General features: G+C 45.6%; 1 protein-coding gene across 1 annotated transcript; it reads right to left on the minus strand.

The window, feature by feature from the left end:
- Positions 1–3,575: 3,575 nt before the first annotated feature.
- On the minus strand, positions 3,576–16,892 carry LOC307243788 (arginine and glutamate-rich protein 1-like). The gene is made up of 4 exons (XM_080018741.1): positions 16,338–16,892; positions 10,046–10,271; positions 6,389–6,472; positions 3,576–4,231 (listed from the first exon to the last, which is right to left on the minus strand). The coding sequence occupies exons 1-4, from the start codon at positions 16,706–16,708 to the stop codon at positions 4,067–4,069; spliced, it is 846 nt and encodes a 281-aa protein (XP_079874867.1). The 5' UTR covers positions 16,709–16,892; the 3' UTR covers positions 3,576–4,066.
- Between the last annotated feature and the right edge of the window lie 1,404 nt (positions 16,893–18,296).

Here is an 18,296-nt window from a genome sequence, read left to right on the forward strand (position 1 = left end):
ACTAATAATTATAATAATACTAATACTACTACTACTACTACTAATAATAATAATAATAATACTTTTGTTACTTATACTTTATTCGTCATTTTAATATGTCATTAAGCCTCGAGTTGCCCACAACTTCACATGTCTGGATGCCTGTTTTACCATGACAACGGAGCTCGACGACGGCCGCTCGGGAGGTGAAAGGACTCGACGCTCTGCGCCGCTTGACGCGCGTCGCCTCTCACCTGCGGCTCACACGCGTGAGCCGCGGAGCGTCAGAGGCGCACTGGGCTGCGAAGTCCCCCCCGACACCCCCGCAAACCCCCTGACAAAAAAAAAAAAAAAAAAACCCCGACACCCCCGCAAACCCCCTGACGAAAAAAAAAATAACCCCGACACCTCCGCAAACGCTCCTAACTCAATCAGCGCGCAGTGTGTATTGTGCGTGTTTATTTAGCTGCTTATCAGCAGGTAGAGCAGCCTGCAGATAATTAAGGAGCCCACGGTGTGTGTGTGTGTGTGTGTGTGTGTGTGTGTGTGTGTGTGTGTGTGTGTGTGTGTGTGTGTGTGTGTGTGTGTGTGTGTGTGTGTGTGTGTGGGTGTGGGTACAAGTGACCTCCTGCATCTGAAGATAAGATGCGTGCGCGTCCCCGGCTGCCTTGGAATCAACAGCCAGTGCTTGCGTGGCTGTTGATCTTTATGTTTATTGGAGTCCGAGCGTCTTGAGATGCGTTCAAATCTCAGAGGAGAAAAAGTCGGACAAAAAGTGTGAAAACAACAACAAAAACAACAACAACACAAAAGACAAAAGACAGAAACGAGCAAGAGAAAAGTGACACGCGCGGACACGGACACGGACACGGACACGACTTTCTCTAAATATTTGTGACGGTGTCGCAGACGAAACAGGGGACGCGCAACGGGAAGATGTGTCACGGTTCGACGGTGGAAGAGTTTCCTGCTCTTTAAAAATACCCCCCTGCTGCTAAATATAAGACGAGGGATCCGTTTGTTTGTTCGCTTCTGGGCTTTTTTTTTTTGCTGCCGTTTTGTTTTGACTTTTTGGAGCGTCTTTCCTGGCTGTCAAACGCTGACCCAGGGCTTAGGAAACACTTCCGCACGCCTTCAACAGAAAAAGAAAACCCAAACCATTCTGCTTCTATTTTGATGCAACAGAACCTCACATATTTAGGCTCATACTTTAAAATTACACCTTTTTCCCTCGTTTCTCAGTATATGTATTTGCGTACGCACTATATGTGAACATGTGCAGAATAAAATAATAATCCTAATAATAATAATAATTGTAATACTCCTCAACGGTCACAATTAAAGAAAACTGAATAAAAAATGCTCAATACTAGTATTAGATGTTTAATACCATAGGCCTATTAGTATTTATAATTAAACTACTAAGGTGCATATTAAGTTTAATTAATTAATATCTAAAGATATATTATATGACATTTGTCTTTTATATTTTTGCCCTTATAATTATAATAATTATTATTATAAGTATTGTAAATTATAATTATAGTTATATGCAACAATAATGGTACAACGCAACCCTTGTCCCAAATTAGGGAGTAGTGTTAATTACTCCTGAATTTCCCCAAAGTGTTAAAATGTTAAGTGTTCTCGACTCATTAAAATAATATGTAATACACTTACATTTCCAGCAAATGTTGTTTTCCCTTCACTCCGTGACGAGACTTGAAAGGTGGGAACCACTTCCTTCTGTTGCCACAACCGCGTGGGTCTCCCGGCGTCCCGCTCCGTCGCCGGGGTCCCGTGGAAACTGACCCCGCGGAGCAGGCTCACAGTACGGGGACCGGAGCGCTGCTCGCCCGGGCGCGGTGCGTCCGACTGGAGCCGCTTCCCAAAAATCCATTAACTAACCTTTAAAATTCTATTCTAAATAATAACATTAAAGAAACCTTTATCTTCAAAACAATTTAATATTATATATAAAATATATATAAAAATTTTTTATATATATGTATATAAATATATATCTTCATATTGTGACGGTTTCAGAATATTCGTTTTATTTGGGGTGTTTGTGGTTGTGTGCCTATAGAGTATATAAACTGTATATACACAATGTATTATTGTAATTTTTAATCACATGCCATTCTTTTTTTTAATGTTCTTAAGTTTCTAGGATTTCTATTATCAAAGCAACATTGAAACTCACGTTTACATCAATGTCAGCATCGTTTTTTACCTCGTGTTCAAAGTTATGAGTTAAACCCCCCGTGTCAGGAGTCACTGCAGAGGCACTTTTAGTAAATCCTCGGTAAAAACTGAAGCCACGAGGAGGTTTTAACAGATCAGCAGTGATTACCGGGGGGTCGTGTCCGGCCGACGGCGACACACACACACACACACGCGCCCTGCACGGAGCGTCGAGGGCAGATAACGGAGGCCGTCGTGGGGTAACCAGCTGACAAAATGGAACATGGCCGCCGGAGCCTCCATGAAGAGCAGCCGGCGGTGACGTGACCGGCACTTCAAGTTTCAATCAACTCTGACTCAGAAAACAGTGATTGAGGGAAATTAAACTGTAATTTATTGAACCAAATTGACCCATTTTCATCAGGAAAACGTCATTAAGATGAAAGTATACAACAACGGTGGATATGAATCACAGGTGAACGTCGGTGGTGCGCATTCAATGACTTTATTGGTGACCTGTCCAGTCCCTTTCACAATTGGGGGGAAAATTACAAGACAAAATTCTAAATGTCAAGGAGAAAAAAAAAATAATAATAAAAAAAACACAACGGAAAAAACATTCCCATCTGAGGTCAGCGCAGCAGTCGGAAAAAACACTCGCACCCACAGCCGCGCACACACGCACACACACACACACACAACCGCGCACGCGCACACTCTCGCCGCTGACCTCAAACGCACCGTTTCTCTTACCTGAACTCGGCCTTCCTCTACGAGCCCCCCCCCACCTCCACCCGAAAAGTTGTCAACCACGGCAGAGCGCTGCGTTCACCCCCCCCCCCAGAGTTTACGGGACAGATTGTGGATTCTCTCATTCGCACGGCGTGTTTGCTTTCCTTCTAAAGCACCGCTCGCCACCGCTCCGCCCGCCACCGCTCCGCCCGCCACTGCTCCGCCCGCCACCGCTCCGCCCGCCCTCACATCTTCCTCTTCTTTCTCGACAGAGTGAGGCGTGAGGCGCAGGGTGGGACGGTGCGCTACAGCCGAGGCTAATCAACGTTACATCGTACAGGGGAAACACCCCCCCCCCCGCGGAGCAGCGCAGGAGTCGAACCTGCGTCGCACCGTTCACTTTGTGCCCCCCCCCCCCCCCCCCCGGGGGCTCCAGGGAGGGGAGGTGAAAGGAAAAAGGCGAGCGGTGCGGAGGCGAACCGTGTGGTCTTACAAGTTTAAGGAACCCGGCCCGGGAGGGGGGGGGGGTGGATCGTTTCCTCCGCCGTCTCTCCTCCTCTCACCTCCTCTCACCTCCCCACCCCTCCCTCCCTCCCTCCCTCCCTCCCTCCCTCCCTCCCTCCCTCATCTTTAAATACATTTAAAACAAAAAAATAAAAATAAAAACAAAGCCGCAGCAGGAAAACCACAGACAACTCCCAAGCCTCACGCCGCCGTTTTAAATACGCCGGAGTGGACGCGGCGAGCACATGCACGCATTCATCCATATTACCGGGGGGGGGGGGGGGGGGTTTAAGACCTAAGTTAAACCCGGGGGTCCGGGCGGGGGGGGGGGGGGGGGGGTGTCATGTAACAACAGCAATCTACACTCAAGTTCAAGTTCCTTTTTAAAAAGATGAAACAAAAACTCCGACCAAAAAAAAGAAGAAAAGCACAAACTAGAGTCATCGTTGGTGGAGGGAGGGGTGGAGTCGGAGCCGGGGAGGGGGGGGGGCTTAGAGGAGCCACATCTCCAGGGCCTTGAGTGTGTGGAGGTCAGGTGGGGGACGGGCGGGCGGGGGGGGGGGCCTCGGCCTTCGGCACTTCCAAAAACGAAGCGAGCATTCCGGAGAGGAGGAAGAGTACGGCGATGAGGAGGAGGTGGAGGAGGAGGTGGAGGCGGAGTCTCTCACTCGGTGGCCTTCAGAGAGAAGGAGAGTTTGGGCCGGGACTTGCCCTTCCCCAGGATCATTTTCTGCTCCTCCTTCTGCTGCCGCTGCCGGTCCTGCTCCAGCTTCATGCGCTCCTCGTGGATCTTTCTCTGCTCCTCCACGATGCGGAGCTGCTCCTCAGCCTGCACACACACACACACACACACACACACACACACACACACACACACACACACACACACACACACACACACACACACACACACACACACACACACACACACACACACACACACACAGTCAGACATGGATGCCAGAACCTTCCCCGGTCCCTTGGAGATGCAGCTGTAACACTTTGTTTTGGGCCCGTTCGGGGTTTCCACTCCCTCAAGGAATCCCCTTTTCAAGGACATTTCCAGGACCCTTTTCACTGTTGTTTTTCTTTCTTCTTATTTCTGACCTGTTCTCCCTCTGAGGAGAAACTGGGCGTTCACCCATTGACACCATCCTCTCTTTTTATTTATCCTTATATATATATATATATATATATATATATATATATATATATATATATAAACACATATACACATTTTTTTGTCATTACTTTCATCTTACATTTTATCTTTTTTTTTTAGTTTATTTATGTCTTATTTTATGATTATCTTTCGTTTATTATTTTATCTTGTATTTTACCTCATTTCACTTTTTCTTATTCACAATCTGCCTTTTATTATTATCTTTATTGTATTACTTTGATCTTCATTTCATTAATACTTTATTATTTGTGTTTACATTTTATGATTGTTATGTTGCATCTTTTTCCTCTCAATTTCCTCTCCTTTTGTCTTATCCCTTGACTTGTACATTTTTCCGATGTCACAAAGATTCGGAAAACTTCAACCAGAGAAGTTTAAATTTTACATGTTTAAATACTGTATTTAGTGTGTACATATCCACCCTAAAAATAAACCTTGCTGCATGAAAATAATGGTTTGCCCGTTTAATTAAACTTTTCCAGGACCTTTTTGCGTAATTCTGACATATTCCATTACTTTTCCATGACTGGAAAAGTAAATTCCAGGTTTCCCAGGGCACGTTGGAACGTCATTCTCCTCTTGGTTTTAGACGTTGTTTACTCCAAACTAGCTGGGTGATATGGCCAAAAATGTTATCATGATTAAGTATTTTATACCATTCGATAATGATAAAAAAAAGAACACAATTTCTGTTAAAATTAACAAAAAATAAAATACATACATGAGTCGGCCTGAATCTAAAAAAATAATAATGTTTTTGGTGTTGCCTGTCTTCGCCGGCACATTTCGTCAACATATTTCACACAATAAATTTTTACCATTTGTTTTTGGTAAAAAGTCAAATATCAAAACAATAATAATAAATAAAATAAATCCCAAAACAACCCAAACTATGGATGTGTGTGGCCTTGTTGTCAACGACACATCGTCTTTCTCCTTCTCAGGGTTTGGGACGCTGCCGCTCCGTCTCCTCCGTGTGTTTACAAGAGACACCGCCCCGCAAGGGAGGGGGCGGGGCTTCTTTCTACATCACCAAACCTAATTGGCTGGAGGTGAACGTTCAGCTCTAGATCCTCCAAATTGACGACGCTTCTATAAATGAACAAATCTGTGGAAGAGTTTGTGGAAATGATCGAGATGACCCTATTTCAACATCGAGGGAAAGGAACCGTTCTATCGCTCAGCACGACTTCAAACCTCGGAGGCAGAATTAAACACACAAGTTCAGCCCAAACAGACTGAGGACGGAGCGCGGGCGGAGGAGGGAGACGGAGCCACAGAAAGTCTACTTCTGTCATCAGCATCATATCGTCAGCATTTTTAGAATTTCTCACCGGGGATTAATAGTGTTATCGTCATTATTATTATTATTGTATATCATTACCACTAACATTATTATAACAACTTCATTTATTTTTGTAGTATTACTATTACCGCCAATTAATATTTATTTATAATTATTATTATTATTATTATTACTACTACAAATATTCCTAATATTAATGCTAATATATATAATACCACACAACTACAACCACTATTATATTTTTATTATTACCATTATTATCATAATTTGTAATCAATAATAATATAATTATTATTTACAATTAATATCATAATTATCCATTTTATCTATCATGAACCATTTCATTATTCAATTTTAATTCCAAATATGCAGCAAAATATATCAAATAAAAGCCTTTTTTCATTGTTAGAGTCGCGTCCTTCTGCTCTGGTGTGTGTGTGTGTGTGTGTGTGTGTGTGTGTGTGTGTGTGTGTGTGTGTGTGTGTGTGTGCACGTACCAGCTTGGCCTGAGCGTCTGCGATCTTGCGGTTATTCTCCTCCAGGATTCTCTCCAGCTCCTCGCGTTTGGACTTTTCTTCCTCCTGGAGGGAGACACGGCGCACAGTTAGCGCACAAGGCTAGCCCTGAGTCTTCCACATACACACTCACTCACTCACACACACGCCCGCCCACGCACAATGCTAACATACACACCCAGACACACACACACGCGCGCCCAGTCATTCACAGAAGTACCTCATTGCACCATAGAATCTCGCTCCGTCTCTCACGCACATGGACACACTTTTGGGCATTCTCTTTGCCGTCGCCCCAAATTGTTTCTTATTTAAAATTTGCATTTTTTTTTTTTCCCTCAGGAAAAATCTAAATATTAATTCAATGAAGGGAGGTGAAACTAAGCCCCGCCGTTCTCCTCTTTACCCCACCTCTAATGGCCGTCGTACCCTCCCACCAAAACAATGAACCTAAACGGTAATCACGACTAAGGGGCGACCCAAACGTCACACTCAGAAGACAGATTAAAAAAGACAGCACATTCTAGATTAACAAAAAAAAAAAAAAAAGTGAGGTTTTTTTTTCTTATCATTATAAGCAAGAAGAGAGAGAGAGCGCGAGAGAGAGAGAGAGAGAGAGAGAGAGAGAGAAAAGGATAAAATGGAGGGAATAGGTTTAGCTCACCAATGCACGTATACTGTACCTACGCACTTCCCTTGCCTGTGAACCTACACAACCTGGTGAGAGCATTCGGCATTAACACGGTTGAATATTTACTGTCTGGTCCAGACTGTGTGGCCCCCCTGCAGAGAGAAGCGCTCCTGGGGAGGGTGGTGACGGTGTAGGTGGGTGGTGTAGGCGAGAGGGGCGTGGGGGGTAATCCCCTTTAAAACTGATCTCTGAACTGCTTAAGTCTCTTTACGCTGCTTATTCCCCTCTGCTCTGGCGGCTCAGATCAGCTGGGTTCGGAGCGTCTCTCTGGCCGTGGCCGTGAACCCACGCCCAGGGTTCCCACTCTCCTCCGGAAATTCATATTCCAGGACATTTCCAGGGCACGTTGTATTGACATTCAAGACCCTGTCCACTCACATAGCTCTTTTTTTTATTCCACTTATTTTAGACCGTCCACCATCATACACCTTAAGTTCCTGAGCTCTGAAAGCCCAAACACCTGAAGGAGGGTTGCCAGGGAAGAAAATTTAACATTTTATCAATAAAATATTATATATAAATGTATACAAATAAGTATTCTATAGATATTAGTTAAAAATATATTTCGTTGCACATTGAATACATTTTTTTCCAGGGCAACTTTTGTTTTCCAGGACTTTGGACAATTTTCCATGACTCTTCCAAGACCGGAAAACAACATTAGAAAGTTCCAGTTTTTCCAGGACGCGTGGGAACCCTCAATGAATGTGTGTATGAATGTATGTGTGTGTGTGTGTGTGTGTGTGTGTGTGTGTGTGAGAGAGAGCAGGGACCTTGGTACAGTTACTGTACAGTCTATTTCACGGTCGGAGCTTGGAGGCTGCAGGTCGGCCGGGGTCAAACGCTTGTTACGACGGTGGTGGTGTTAACACAGAGCGGTGTGTCCAAAATAAAAAAAACAAAAAAAAACAAACAAAAACAGCATCAGTGATGTATATGTAGAGATAACAATGTAAAGCGTAGTTTTAGCAGCGACCCTATAGGAGAAGCAGGTGGTGAGGACACAACACAGTACATACGTTTGGCTTTCCTGTTCTGTTCGTGAGGAAAAAGTTCAGTTTTTAAAACATATATATATATAAATAAAAAAAAGGGGGCGGGGGGGGGGAGACATCAAACTGGATAATAATCAGGGTTAGCAGAGAAGAGGTTAGAGCCAGAGAGTGTTGACCTTTTTCCAAACAGGAAACAGGAAATGTGGTGGTCCGTCACTGTTATGTATCCCAGAGCGGATGCCATCTAAAACAAGCGTTATTAAAGGGGGGGGTGGGGGAGGGGAGGTGGAGGAAAGAACTGCACAGGAAAAATGCCTTCAATCGCCCCGTCAATCAGAAGGTCCTGACGGCCGATCTACGCCTCTCCGAGAGCCGGCAACAGCTGTGACTTTGTAAAGGTGACCGCCTGGCGATGTGTTTTAATGTTGTTCAATGTGACTAGATATCTCTTCAGCAAGAGGCGTAAAGCATTAGAAGACACTATATGTCTGACAATTAATCGTCAACTAAAACTTTCCTGAGATCTGACAGCTGTGCTCTCGTCTCAAGACAAAATTCCCTTCTGGGATCAATGAAGTCTGGTAGAGTATATCTACACAGAGACGGCCGCTGAGAACGTGCCCTCTGCTCCTCATGAAACTGCTTCGTTTCCCAATCGAGTCGAGGACAAAACTACCTGGGCCTCCAGGGAGACCAGTCCAGAACCACAACCATGTGTCGTGTCTTTATCAGGACTATTGAATGGTACTTTGGACACTTGTCTGCCTGCTGCCCTTGTCGGTGGCCCCTCAATTCAAACCCCGCATGGGGGGTGGAGGGGAGGACAGACTCGGCATGAGGGCGGAGGGTGTCCAAGGGGACAAGCGCTCCTCAGTGAATTAGCACCGGGCCACCGGCTGCTCCTCGGACATGTCGGGGTCGCTGGGCTTAACCCAGTCCGCCCATTTCTACTGTAATGTAAACAAGCCCTGTGCTCATTATGGCATATGTAGGAGGTGGAGGGGGTCGGGGGGGGGGGGTGATTGGGATAGATTGACGGGCAGCCTGAGAGTTTTTATTTTTATTTTTTTCATAGGGTAAAAGCAATTAAGGAAATATTTTAGCTCCTATTCGGCAAAATGCAACCATAAGGGTGCTCGGAAACGTTCCCTGTGGAACCCCACAAGAAGAGCCTCCTGATGCAGCGGTTCTCCAACAATAAATATCTTCTCAGGATTGGGCTCCCACAGACGACATCTTAACTAAAGGAGCCCGTGGCTGCAATGTGCACCGAAAGAAAGTTGGAAATCACTGTTCTAATGGGTGACACCCGACCCTGAGGCTGAAGAGTAGGCATTAAAAACATGGCCGCCGTTGCACACACAGACACTGACTGAGAAACAGTGGGGTCAACTTAAACGAGAGCTTTTTTATTTTTATTATTATTAGACAAATGAACAGAGATGCTTACAGATATACAAGTGATACTTCAAACTGAAAAACAGGTGTGGGGGGGAGGTGGGGGGGGGGGTAGAGGAACAGAATGACATCAGCCTGGTCCGTCAACTCAGCCATGGCAAAAACTCTCACCCTTAGCAGACGGTGAGAACTAAATAAACCGTGCATGTAATTGCAAACTATCCCAATGCCGAAGAGGACGACAACAGACCTCTTTTAATTTGGATTTGCACTTTGACTGTAGTCCAGCCAGAAATGCTGCTCACCAAGTACCTCAACACCCTCATGTAGCCGGTGAAACTTGTACCATGGCTGGGACCGATTCTGAAACGTTATGAGGGAACAGGGGTCACTCCACAGCCCCCAACGTGGCCCAGTGGGCAGCCACAGGGTGGGGGGGGGGGGTGCCGCAAGTGCCGGAGAAAGGGGTGGAGTTTGGGGATCTCAGGGAGGAAACAGAAGAGAGGGAGGAAGAAGAGGAGGAGGGGGGGTGCGTTCCAAACGACCGAGCGTTACCTCTCTGGCCTTCTGCGCAGCCAGCTCGGCCTGCCGCTGCCTCTCCAGCTCCTCCAGCAGCTGGCGCTCCATGATGCGCTTGGCCTCCTCCACGCGCCGCAGCACCTCGCGCTCGATCTCGTCCTTCCTCTTCTCCAGCTCCTCCTCCACGCGCTTGGCCACCAGCTCCTCCACCCGCCGGGCTGTCTCCTCCTCGATCAGCTTCTCCTCGATCTCCTGCTGCCGTCTGCGGGGGGGGAGGGAACAGGGGAGGAGACGACGTGGTGTTTGTGAGAAGTCAATCTTGTGCAATGTTTTAAATATAAATTATGGTAAAAAAAAAAAAGAAAAAAAGGAAGAAGATAGGTGGTTCTTCTTAGCATGGAGACTGGTCGAGATTCCCAAAACCCCTTTGGTAAATCGTAGAGATGCAAGATTCAGATTTTTTTTAATAAATCGGACCTTACAATTCAGATTTTGGCCGATTCTTTCTAAGAACTATGATTGACAGCATACACAAACACTTTTGTAACTTTTCTTTTATGGAAAATTCAATTGTGTGTTGATAATAAAACATTGACCATTAAATAAGTTTAAAATTTTCTCCAAAACTGCACAAGGTTACGGGCCCTACACCCACGCGAATAAATCTCAAAATAAAAAAGTGCTCCAGGTTATCGGACAGAGCTTTTTTGTACAAATAAAATCCAACGCAATCAGAGCTGAGACCCCTTGAAATTCCCACCCGTCTTCTCACGGCCCGGTGGCAAGTGCCCGGCTGTTGAGCACCTTTTGCGGGAAAATAGCGCAGAGGTCCCTTGTCAGATTTTTATAACAAGCAACCGTATTTCTTGAAACATGCCCCAAAAACTGTCTTTTTTTTTTTTTTCAAGCGACTTCACAAAAAAAGAAGGTTGCGTGGAGAGTGTGAGAGAGGGATGCAGACACTGCAGGGCTTTAGGGAAAAAAGGTGTCGTGTATTTCTACGCAACATCAAGCTATATTGATATAAATCGTCTCATCCTATATCTCGTTCGAAAATATAGCAATATACCGAAAAGTCGGTATGTATGTGTGTATGTGTGTCAATTTGACGGGCGCAGAATCTGATATATCTGACACTGATTGGCCAATTGATTGGTGCGTCTCAAGTAAATCGTGACTGACAACAAACCAACCTGAGACCAACATATAAACCGTACAATCGTTGGTCAACGAAGTTGAATGTTGTTCACAGTGTACATATCTCTCGGTAAATGTGATTTTCATGTTGAAAGGAGGAAGCGTTTAAGCTAAAAAGTGAAAAATAAAGCATGAAAGCAGACACTTCAAATCAACAGTACTTGCCACAGAACATTGATAAGTGTACTTTAAAGAAATAAGAGGGCAGAAATTGGTCTCTACTACAACACTGATGTAAAAAAACAACAACAAAAAAACCTACAGGACAGGAGAAAAGAGGCCAAGGGTGTCATGTTAGGTACAGAACTGACTGGTATTTACCTTCAGTTTACACCACATACCCCACCAAAGACCATAACTCTCACTCAACAATAGTGGAAGACTCCTTCAGGGCAATACCTCATACATAGGAGATAGCAATATCTGTGGGACAAACTTTAATATAGGTTTTAAGTATTACCTTACAACTCGTATTGACAAAAATGACAATATGAGTTTGGGTCTGATAAACTTTAAATTACAATATATTGTTCAATGTGACCAACTCATTCTTGACATGGAATTCTAAATTTCTAAGACGATATTGTGATATCGATATATTGAACATTTCTTTCTGATATTACTTATAATATTACTCATAATGACTCATAACGGGTTCTGAATGGCAGTGGCAGTTTCTAGAAAGGCAGGTGGAGAAAGTGGCTTATCAGCCTAACTGATATCAGTGTCATCTAGCTAGTAGCTGTCAAGGGCCACAGCCGAATAATGGGTTTAAGGCGTAGGTCACATGACCTCCTGTTTATCTACTCTAAATGTTTGGGGTTTTTTTTTAAACGCAATTTGTACTTTTAAATTCTTTCTGAACAGGAAGCTTTTAAGCGCCGGGCGATGCTTTGTCGCATGGCCAAACGATAAACACATAAACACCCCCCCCCCCCCCCCCCCCACACACACACACAACCTGCCTTTCCTAAATTTGATTTTGTTTTGTGTCAGATACCAGAGCCCTTTCCCTACTCGGGCCTCCAGTCCTTCCTTTTCCAGAGTGTCTACGCCTGGATATTAACATGTGTATGGCTGGTTAAGTGGCCCTGTGGCTATAAGGCAGTGAGGACCATAAAGGGGGCCGCAGTGGAGGCCAGGTGTGGGACAGTGCAGATGATCTCAGGTATCTTTGTGCCTCTGGCCACCACACACGTCCACAATAGCAGCTTCCCTGTCAGACTGCTATCACCTGTCAGCAGACAATGAGCAGGACGCGGGCGGTAGTCGTGGCGCCCGCCGAAGCGTTTTAGGATGCGCGGTCGCAGCAGCGTTGCTGTTCTGCGAACACCTGCCCAGAGGAACTTCACTTCACTGGGGTAATTGGCGGCCCCGAGTTTAGACTGCAGCCTCTTTAAAAAAAAAAAAAAGGTTAGCGGCCAAGGGTTTTATACAGATCAATGTTTGACCCAGTTCACATACTGCAAATATTAAGGAGCAGAGCTAGCACCTAAAAATTGAGCAAATACTAGATCTGTAGTTTGCATGGATTAACCATGATAAAGACTTTGGGCAAATACATTTCATGCACCACTACTCGTATTAAGCATAAGGAGGGATTCAATTTACAAGAACTGCTCATTCCTCACAACAAACAAATTATAAACAAAAGGCTAAAGGACACAGATCTAAAGCTCATAAACAAAAAAATAAATAAATCCCATTTATGATACTGTAATGTGGCCCCTAAACATCACACAACCACAGCCCCAAATCTAGAAGTGATCATTTAATTGCAACCGTCGGCCTTCATGTATTGAGTACCTTCGGTGACCTGTCTACTCAAGTGCTTTGTTTTTTTAACCACCGTGCTGCGGCATGTGCAGTGAAATGTAATCAAATTCACCCACTTCAAATAAATAATGGAGATTAGCTTGTGTTGCAAGATCAAAATTACAAGGCTGTACTAATTCACGCATTCCAGCAAGGAAAACAGCTTTGTGGCCCATTAGAAACAAGCTTAGGATTCACACCGAGGCTGTCAACTGTTAGTAGGCCGTAACATCAACAACATGTCAGCGACTGTTTTAGTGGTAAACAGGGTCGTGGCAGAAAAGAAAAGCTGGGAAATACTACTGTTCCACTCTGACAGTTGGAGGGGAGCTTGTGTGTATTGACATTACCTGTGTGCCCCAATCCTGTCCCCAGGTTCCTCCTGTCCCGCAGGTTTTAACACTTCGCTCACCTGATTCCAGATGGCACATTGGAATGTGTGGACAGTACTTTAACAATGTGTTAGGGTTGCCGCAGTTATCGGTGACACGGTGTTCAGGCGCACACTGATAAAAAAAAATTTGCCCACCGCCACTTTGCCCCTTTTTTAAAATAAAACAATACCAAAATAAAAACATTTAGTTATTTTTCCACGTATCAGCACTGACGTTCATCAAATGAACAAAACAATTCAAATTTGTAAAATACTAAGCATGGTATCAATACTTAGTCTGACGCTACAAAAGTGTAGGTGTCGCAGCAGAGTTGCAGCACAGTCTGCTGATCAGGGAGGAGAGGGAAGGCTGTAGCAGACCTTGGATCAGGTATAGATCGGGACCAGTCTGCCTCCATTCGTTATTAGCAACTATGCATAACAGAGACGCTCCACGCGGCACGCCCCGTTGTAAAATGTCAGGTGTTTCCGGTAACGCCGGTGCTGTCATGACTTTATTGATCAGTGGGAAACATTCCTCACCGTGGCATCCCTACAATGTGTGCACGGGGAGCTAAGCCCTGCAGGACAGGGCGGGTGGAGACTGGAGGACTGGATACAGGGTGTAACATTAACTATTTTCTATGCACTAGACACTGTGTTTGGTGGAATCTCAACTTCTAGGAGCCGCTCACCTTTTTCGCTAGCAACTTTAAAAAAAATCAACATTGAAGGCAAAATATGATATAAATAAAAAATAAGACAAAGAAGGGATGGAGTCGGCAGTGAGCAGCATATGCCACTGTGGCAGGTGAGCCTCACAGATTTAGCAGCCACTCTGCAAAGTCATCTGTATTTGGCGGGTGTTTATTCTCACCCTGACTGGATAGGACACACAGCTCCATGCGTTCCGACTGAACACACTGTTCTCTGGGCCTTCAGACTGACTACAATCCCGCGGTTACGTGATGCCACCGTGGTATTGAGCTCATCTACCTCTATCAACGCAAATAAGATATATATTTTTTTGTATTTAATTTTTTTGCTGGTAAAGGTTACAGGGGATATGAAATGCAAACACAATAACCATTATTTAGTTATCATCATTGATTGTCTACCATCCTATGTTCAGGGGCTTCTGGAGAAACAAAACTTTTCAGTTGCTCGTCACTTCAGCTTGCGTGCCGTGCACGAGGGGAAGGGACAGTCCATTACACATATGGGAGATATCTTTTGTGTATCCAATTATTATAAATCACACACACACACCCTTTTGTTTTTAAACCTGTGCTGTCAGCATGCTTGGCATGCAACACAGAGTATTTGTTCCATTGCATCTAGGACAGAGTTCAACTTTTGCACCTGCAGTGCCACTCTAATCATTCTTTAGCCATCAAGAACTGCTGCAACAACTCTGTCCTGTGGACGACCTGTGGGATGACCACAGCACAGCTTTTTGTGGCACAAAATGGCCATCAATCCCCCTCTTTGGAGAACCATCTTCCTATGTTTTGGTGCATAAAAAACTAAATATTAATTATTTCTAGGGCTGTACCCAACTCTGAATTTTGTGAGTTGAATCAAATTTGGCTGTTCAATGCAATTATTCTACTATTCGGTGGGGGGGGGGGGGGGGTCATCTGTGCCCCGTCCAAATAAAACAACTAAAAACACAACGTTTTTGTTCCATTTGGAGGAAGCAGACACGGCTCTCTGCGATCGGGGCGCATAGAGCCCTGTTGGCGTCGAGCCCGATGCGGACCATGCACACACATACAAATATATTTATGATTTCCGTAATTTAACGTTCCTCATTGGAACCTTATCCCTATATATTTTCTAAGCTTCTATCTGTTTTATCCTGTTATTGTAATGCACACCGACTGACAAGAAAAAACAAAAAGAGTGCATTGCTTTTCATCGCGGTAAGAAAAAATTCACACCGTCACTGCCCTAGCTCTCACGGCCTTCGAAGTGGACACACTGCTCTAGGGGCCGTCAGACTGGACACACTGAACTAAGGGCCTTCTGACTGATCACACTGCTCCGGGCGCCTTCAGAATGGACACACTGCTCTGGGGGCCTCCAGAATGGACACACTGCTCTGAGGGCCTTCAGAATGGACACACTGCTCTGGGGGCCTTCAGAATGGACACACTGCTCTATGAACCTTCAAACTGGACACACCGTTCTAGGGGCCTTCAGAATGGACAGAGCTCTGAGGCTCTTAAACAGGACACACTGCTCCAGGGATGTTCAGACTGGATACACCGTTCTTGGAGACATCAGACTGGACACACTGCTCTGGAGGCCTAGGGACTGGACACTCCTCCTCTGGGGGGCCTTCAGACTAAACACACTGCTCTGGGGGCCTTCAGACTGGACACACTGCACTAGGGGCCTTCAGACTGGACACACTGCTCCAGGGGTCCTCAGAGTGGACACGCTGCTCGAGGGGTCCTCAGAGTGGACACGCTGCTCGAGGGGTCCTCAGAGTGGACACGCCGCTCTAGGGGCCTTCAGACTGGACATACTGCTCCAGGGGTCCTCAGACTGGACACACTGCTCCGGGGGTCCTCAGACTGGACACACTGCTCCGGGGGTCCTCAGACTGGACACACTGCTCCAGGGGTCCTCAGAGTGGACACGCCGCTCCAGGGGTCCTCAGAGTGGACACGCCGCTCGAGGGGCCTTCAGAGTGGACACGCCGCTCTAGGGGCCTTCAGGCTGGACAGACTGCTCCAGGGGCCTTCAGGCTGGACACACCACTCTAGGGGCCTTCGGACTAAACACACCGCTCTAGGGGCCTTCGGACTGAACACACCGCTCTAGGGGCCTTCGGACTGAACACAATGATCTAGGGATGGACTGGCTAGCCATAGCGATAGCATGCTATTAGCATTAGCTTGTCCCAACACAGTAGACACACACACAGACACTCACATCCTCCGCTGTCTCTCCTGCTCGGCCCTCCGCTCCTCCTCCTCCTTGCGCTGCCGCTCGTCCAGGGCGCTCCTCCTGCTCAGCGTGCGGCCGAATGCGTCGATGCGTTCCGGCGGCGAGGCGGCGGCGGCCCTCTCCGCCCGCTCCCTGCGACCGCCCCCCGAGGCCGTGTTGGACCGGGATCGGGACCTGGATTCTCTGGAGCCCCGGCGCCGGTTCCTTTTGGACTCGCGGGACTTGGAGCGCTGCTTCTTGGAGCGCTCCTTATCCCTGGACCGGGACCTGGAGCGGGATCGGCTCCGCTTCTTGCCGTGCTTGCCGCTCTTGCAGCGCTTGGAGCGGGACGAGCTGCGGCTCCTGGAGCGGCCCATGTCCTGGTACGAATCTGGTGTTTCGTGGCTGACGTGCGGACGCTTTCTCGAACCTGGTTCCACCTGGAGCTGTTAGAACACCCTAAGAACCCGAACCCGCCCGCTGGATACCCAAAAACGGAGAGATTCGGAAGAAATGTTCATCCAAAACCGGTTGTTATTTCGCCCTGTTGACTCGCTGTGGAGAAAGATGGCGGACAGATGGCGGAGAAGAGCTACCCACAATGCAGCGCGGTGCAGCCACTCGGGGGTTTCCGGAGATCTTCGGAAAGATTGCGCACTGGTCGAAACGAAACGTCGGGAAAAAATGTAAATCCTTCATAAGAAATAAAATATGGACGAACAACGAATTATATGTAATAAAACAATAAAACACATGGAAAAAATATATAAATATATAAACATATGTAACTTTCTGTTGTTTCATTACAAAATTGTCAATCTTCTGTATGGTAGCGAGCTGAGGAATAAAGTTTTTTGTAAAAAAAATAAATAAATGTGAAATTGTCACCAATTTTTTTTATATTAGATATAATTTATAATCACTTTTATGACTCAACTTAAAATTGTCATACATTGTAAGCCTTCCTGTGCTTCTAAGATTTTTTTTTTTTGTTTATTTAAATTTTTTTGACGTTTTGACTTTTTTCACATGAGGCCCTGAAGCCCCACACAGCAGGAGCCACACACACACACACACACACACACACACACACACACACACACACACACACACACACACACACACACACACACACACACACACACAAGTGTTTTTAATTGAGACTGAATTGACACTTTCAAATCAAATCAAAGTTTATTTACACGGCACATGTTAAAACAACCACCGTCGTTCAAAGTGCTGAACAGGCTTGAGATATGAAAAACATGAACAATACAGAAGCACCATAGGAATGCAGTCAAACAGTGACATCGGATAGCTTAAATGTAATAATTATACAGGAAATAAGAATAAAAGGGAATAAAAGCATACATGTAAAAAATGTCCCCGCTTGAACTCTATAAAGCGCCAGTGACCCTTATTTATCCTCGCCCGGCTCCGTTTTTAAACGTTTGCCTTGATGCGTTCAGAGGCTCAAGCGAGGCTTTTATCTCCAAACAGAAATAGAGTCTCGGGGACGTGAGGTAACCGGCTGATCGACAGAACAAGGAGAATTCTCACTCGACAATGACACAATCCCGCATGAAAAAAAATAAAAAATAAAAAATGACCGTCCCTCTGTGGCAAAATGAGGCCATTGTGATAAGTCTCCCTGGAGTGCGGCGCTGGAAATAAACCAGCATCACTATATTTAAAAAAACTCATAACTCAAAGTGGCCACGCGGCGAAGCGGCTCGGAAAGGTCACCGCGCTCACGCGAGAAAGAAACTACAGACGGATTTATTTTCATTCTTGTGTTGTTTTTTAAATGTATTTATTATTTTTGCATTCGTCTGCAGCTCTGAATGTCACAGAGAGGGAAAGAAACAGATTTATGATCATCAAATCACATGGCGCCTGAATTAATGATCAATGGAGATGTCAGTCTGAGTAAACTGGCCACAGTGAGTGTTGGGGGCTTTACTC

Source organism: Zeus faber, assembly GCF_960531495.2.
Source record: "Zeus faber genome assembly, chromosome: 18".
NCBI lineage: Eukaryota > Metazoa > Chordata > Actinopteri > Zeiformes > Zeidae > Zeus > Zeus faber.

Bases quoted from the DNA above. Each gene is read 5' to 3' on its own strand.
- LOC307243788 (XM_080018741.1), bottom strand. From the start codon at position 16,708: ATGGGCCGCTCCAGGAGCCGCAGCTCGTCCCGCTCCAAGCGCTGCAAG. The intron at 10,272-16,337 runs GTGAGTGTCTGT...CCCCCCCCGCAG, and splicing joins CAGGAGAGACAGCGGAGGAT to ACGGCAGCAGGAGATCGAGG. The intron at 6,473-10,045 runs GTAACGCTCGGT...GTCTCCCTCCAG, and splicing joins CTGCGCAGAAGGCCAGAGAG to GAGGAAGAAAAGTCCAAACG.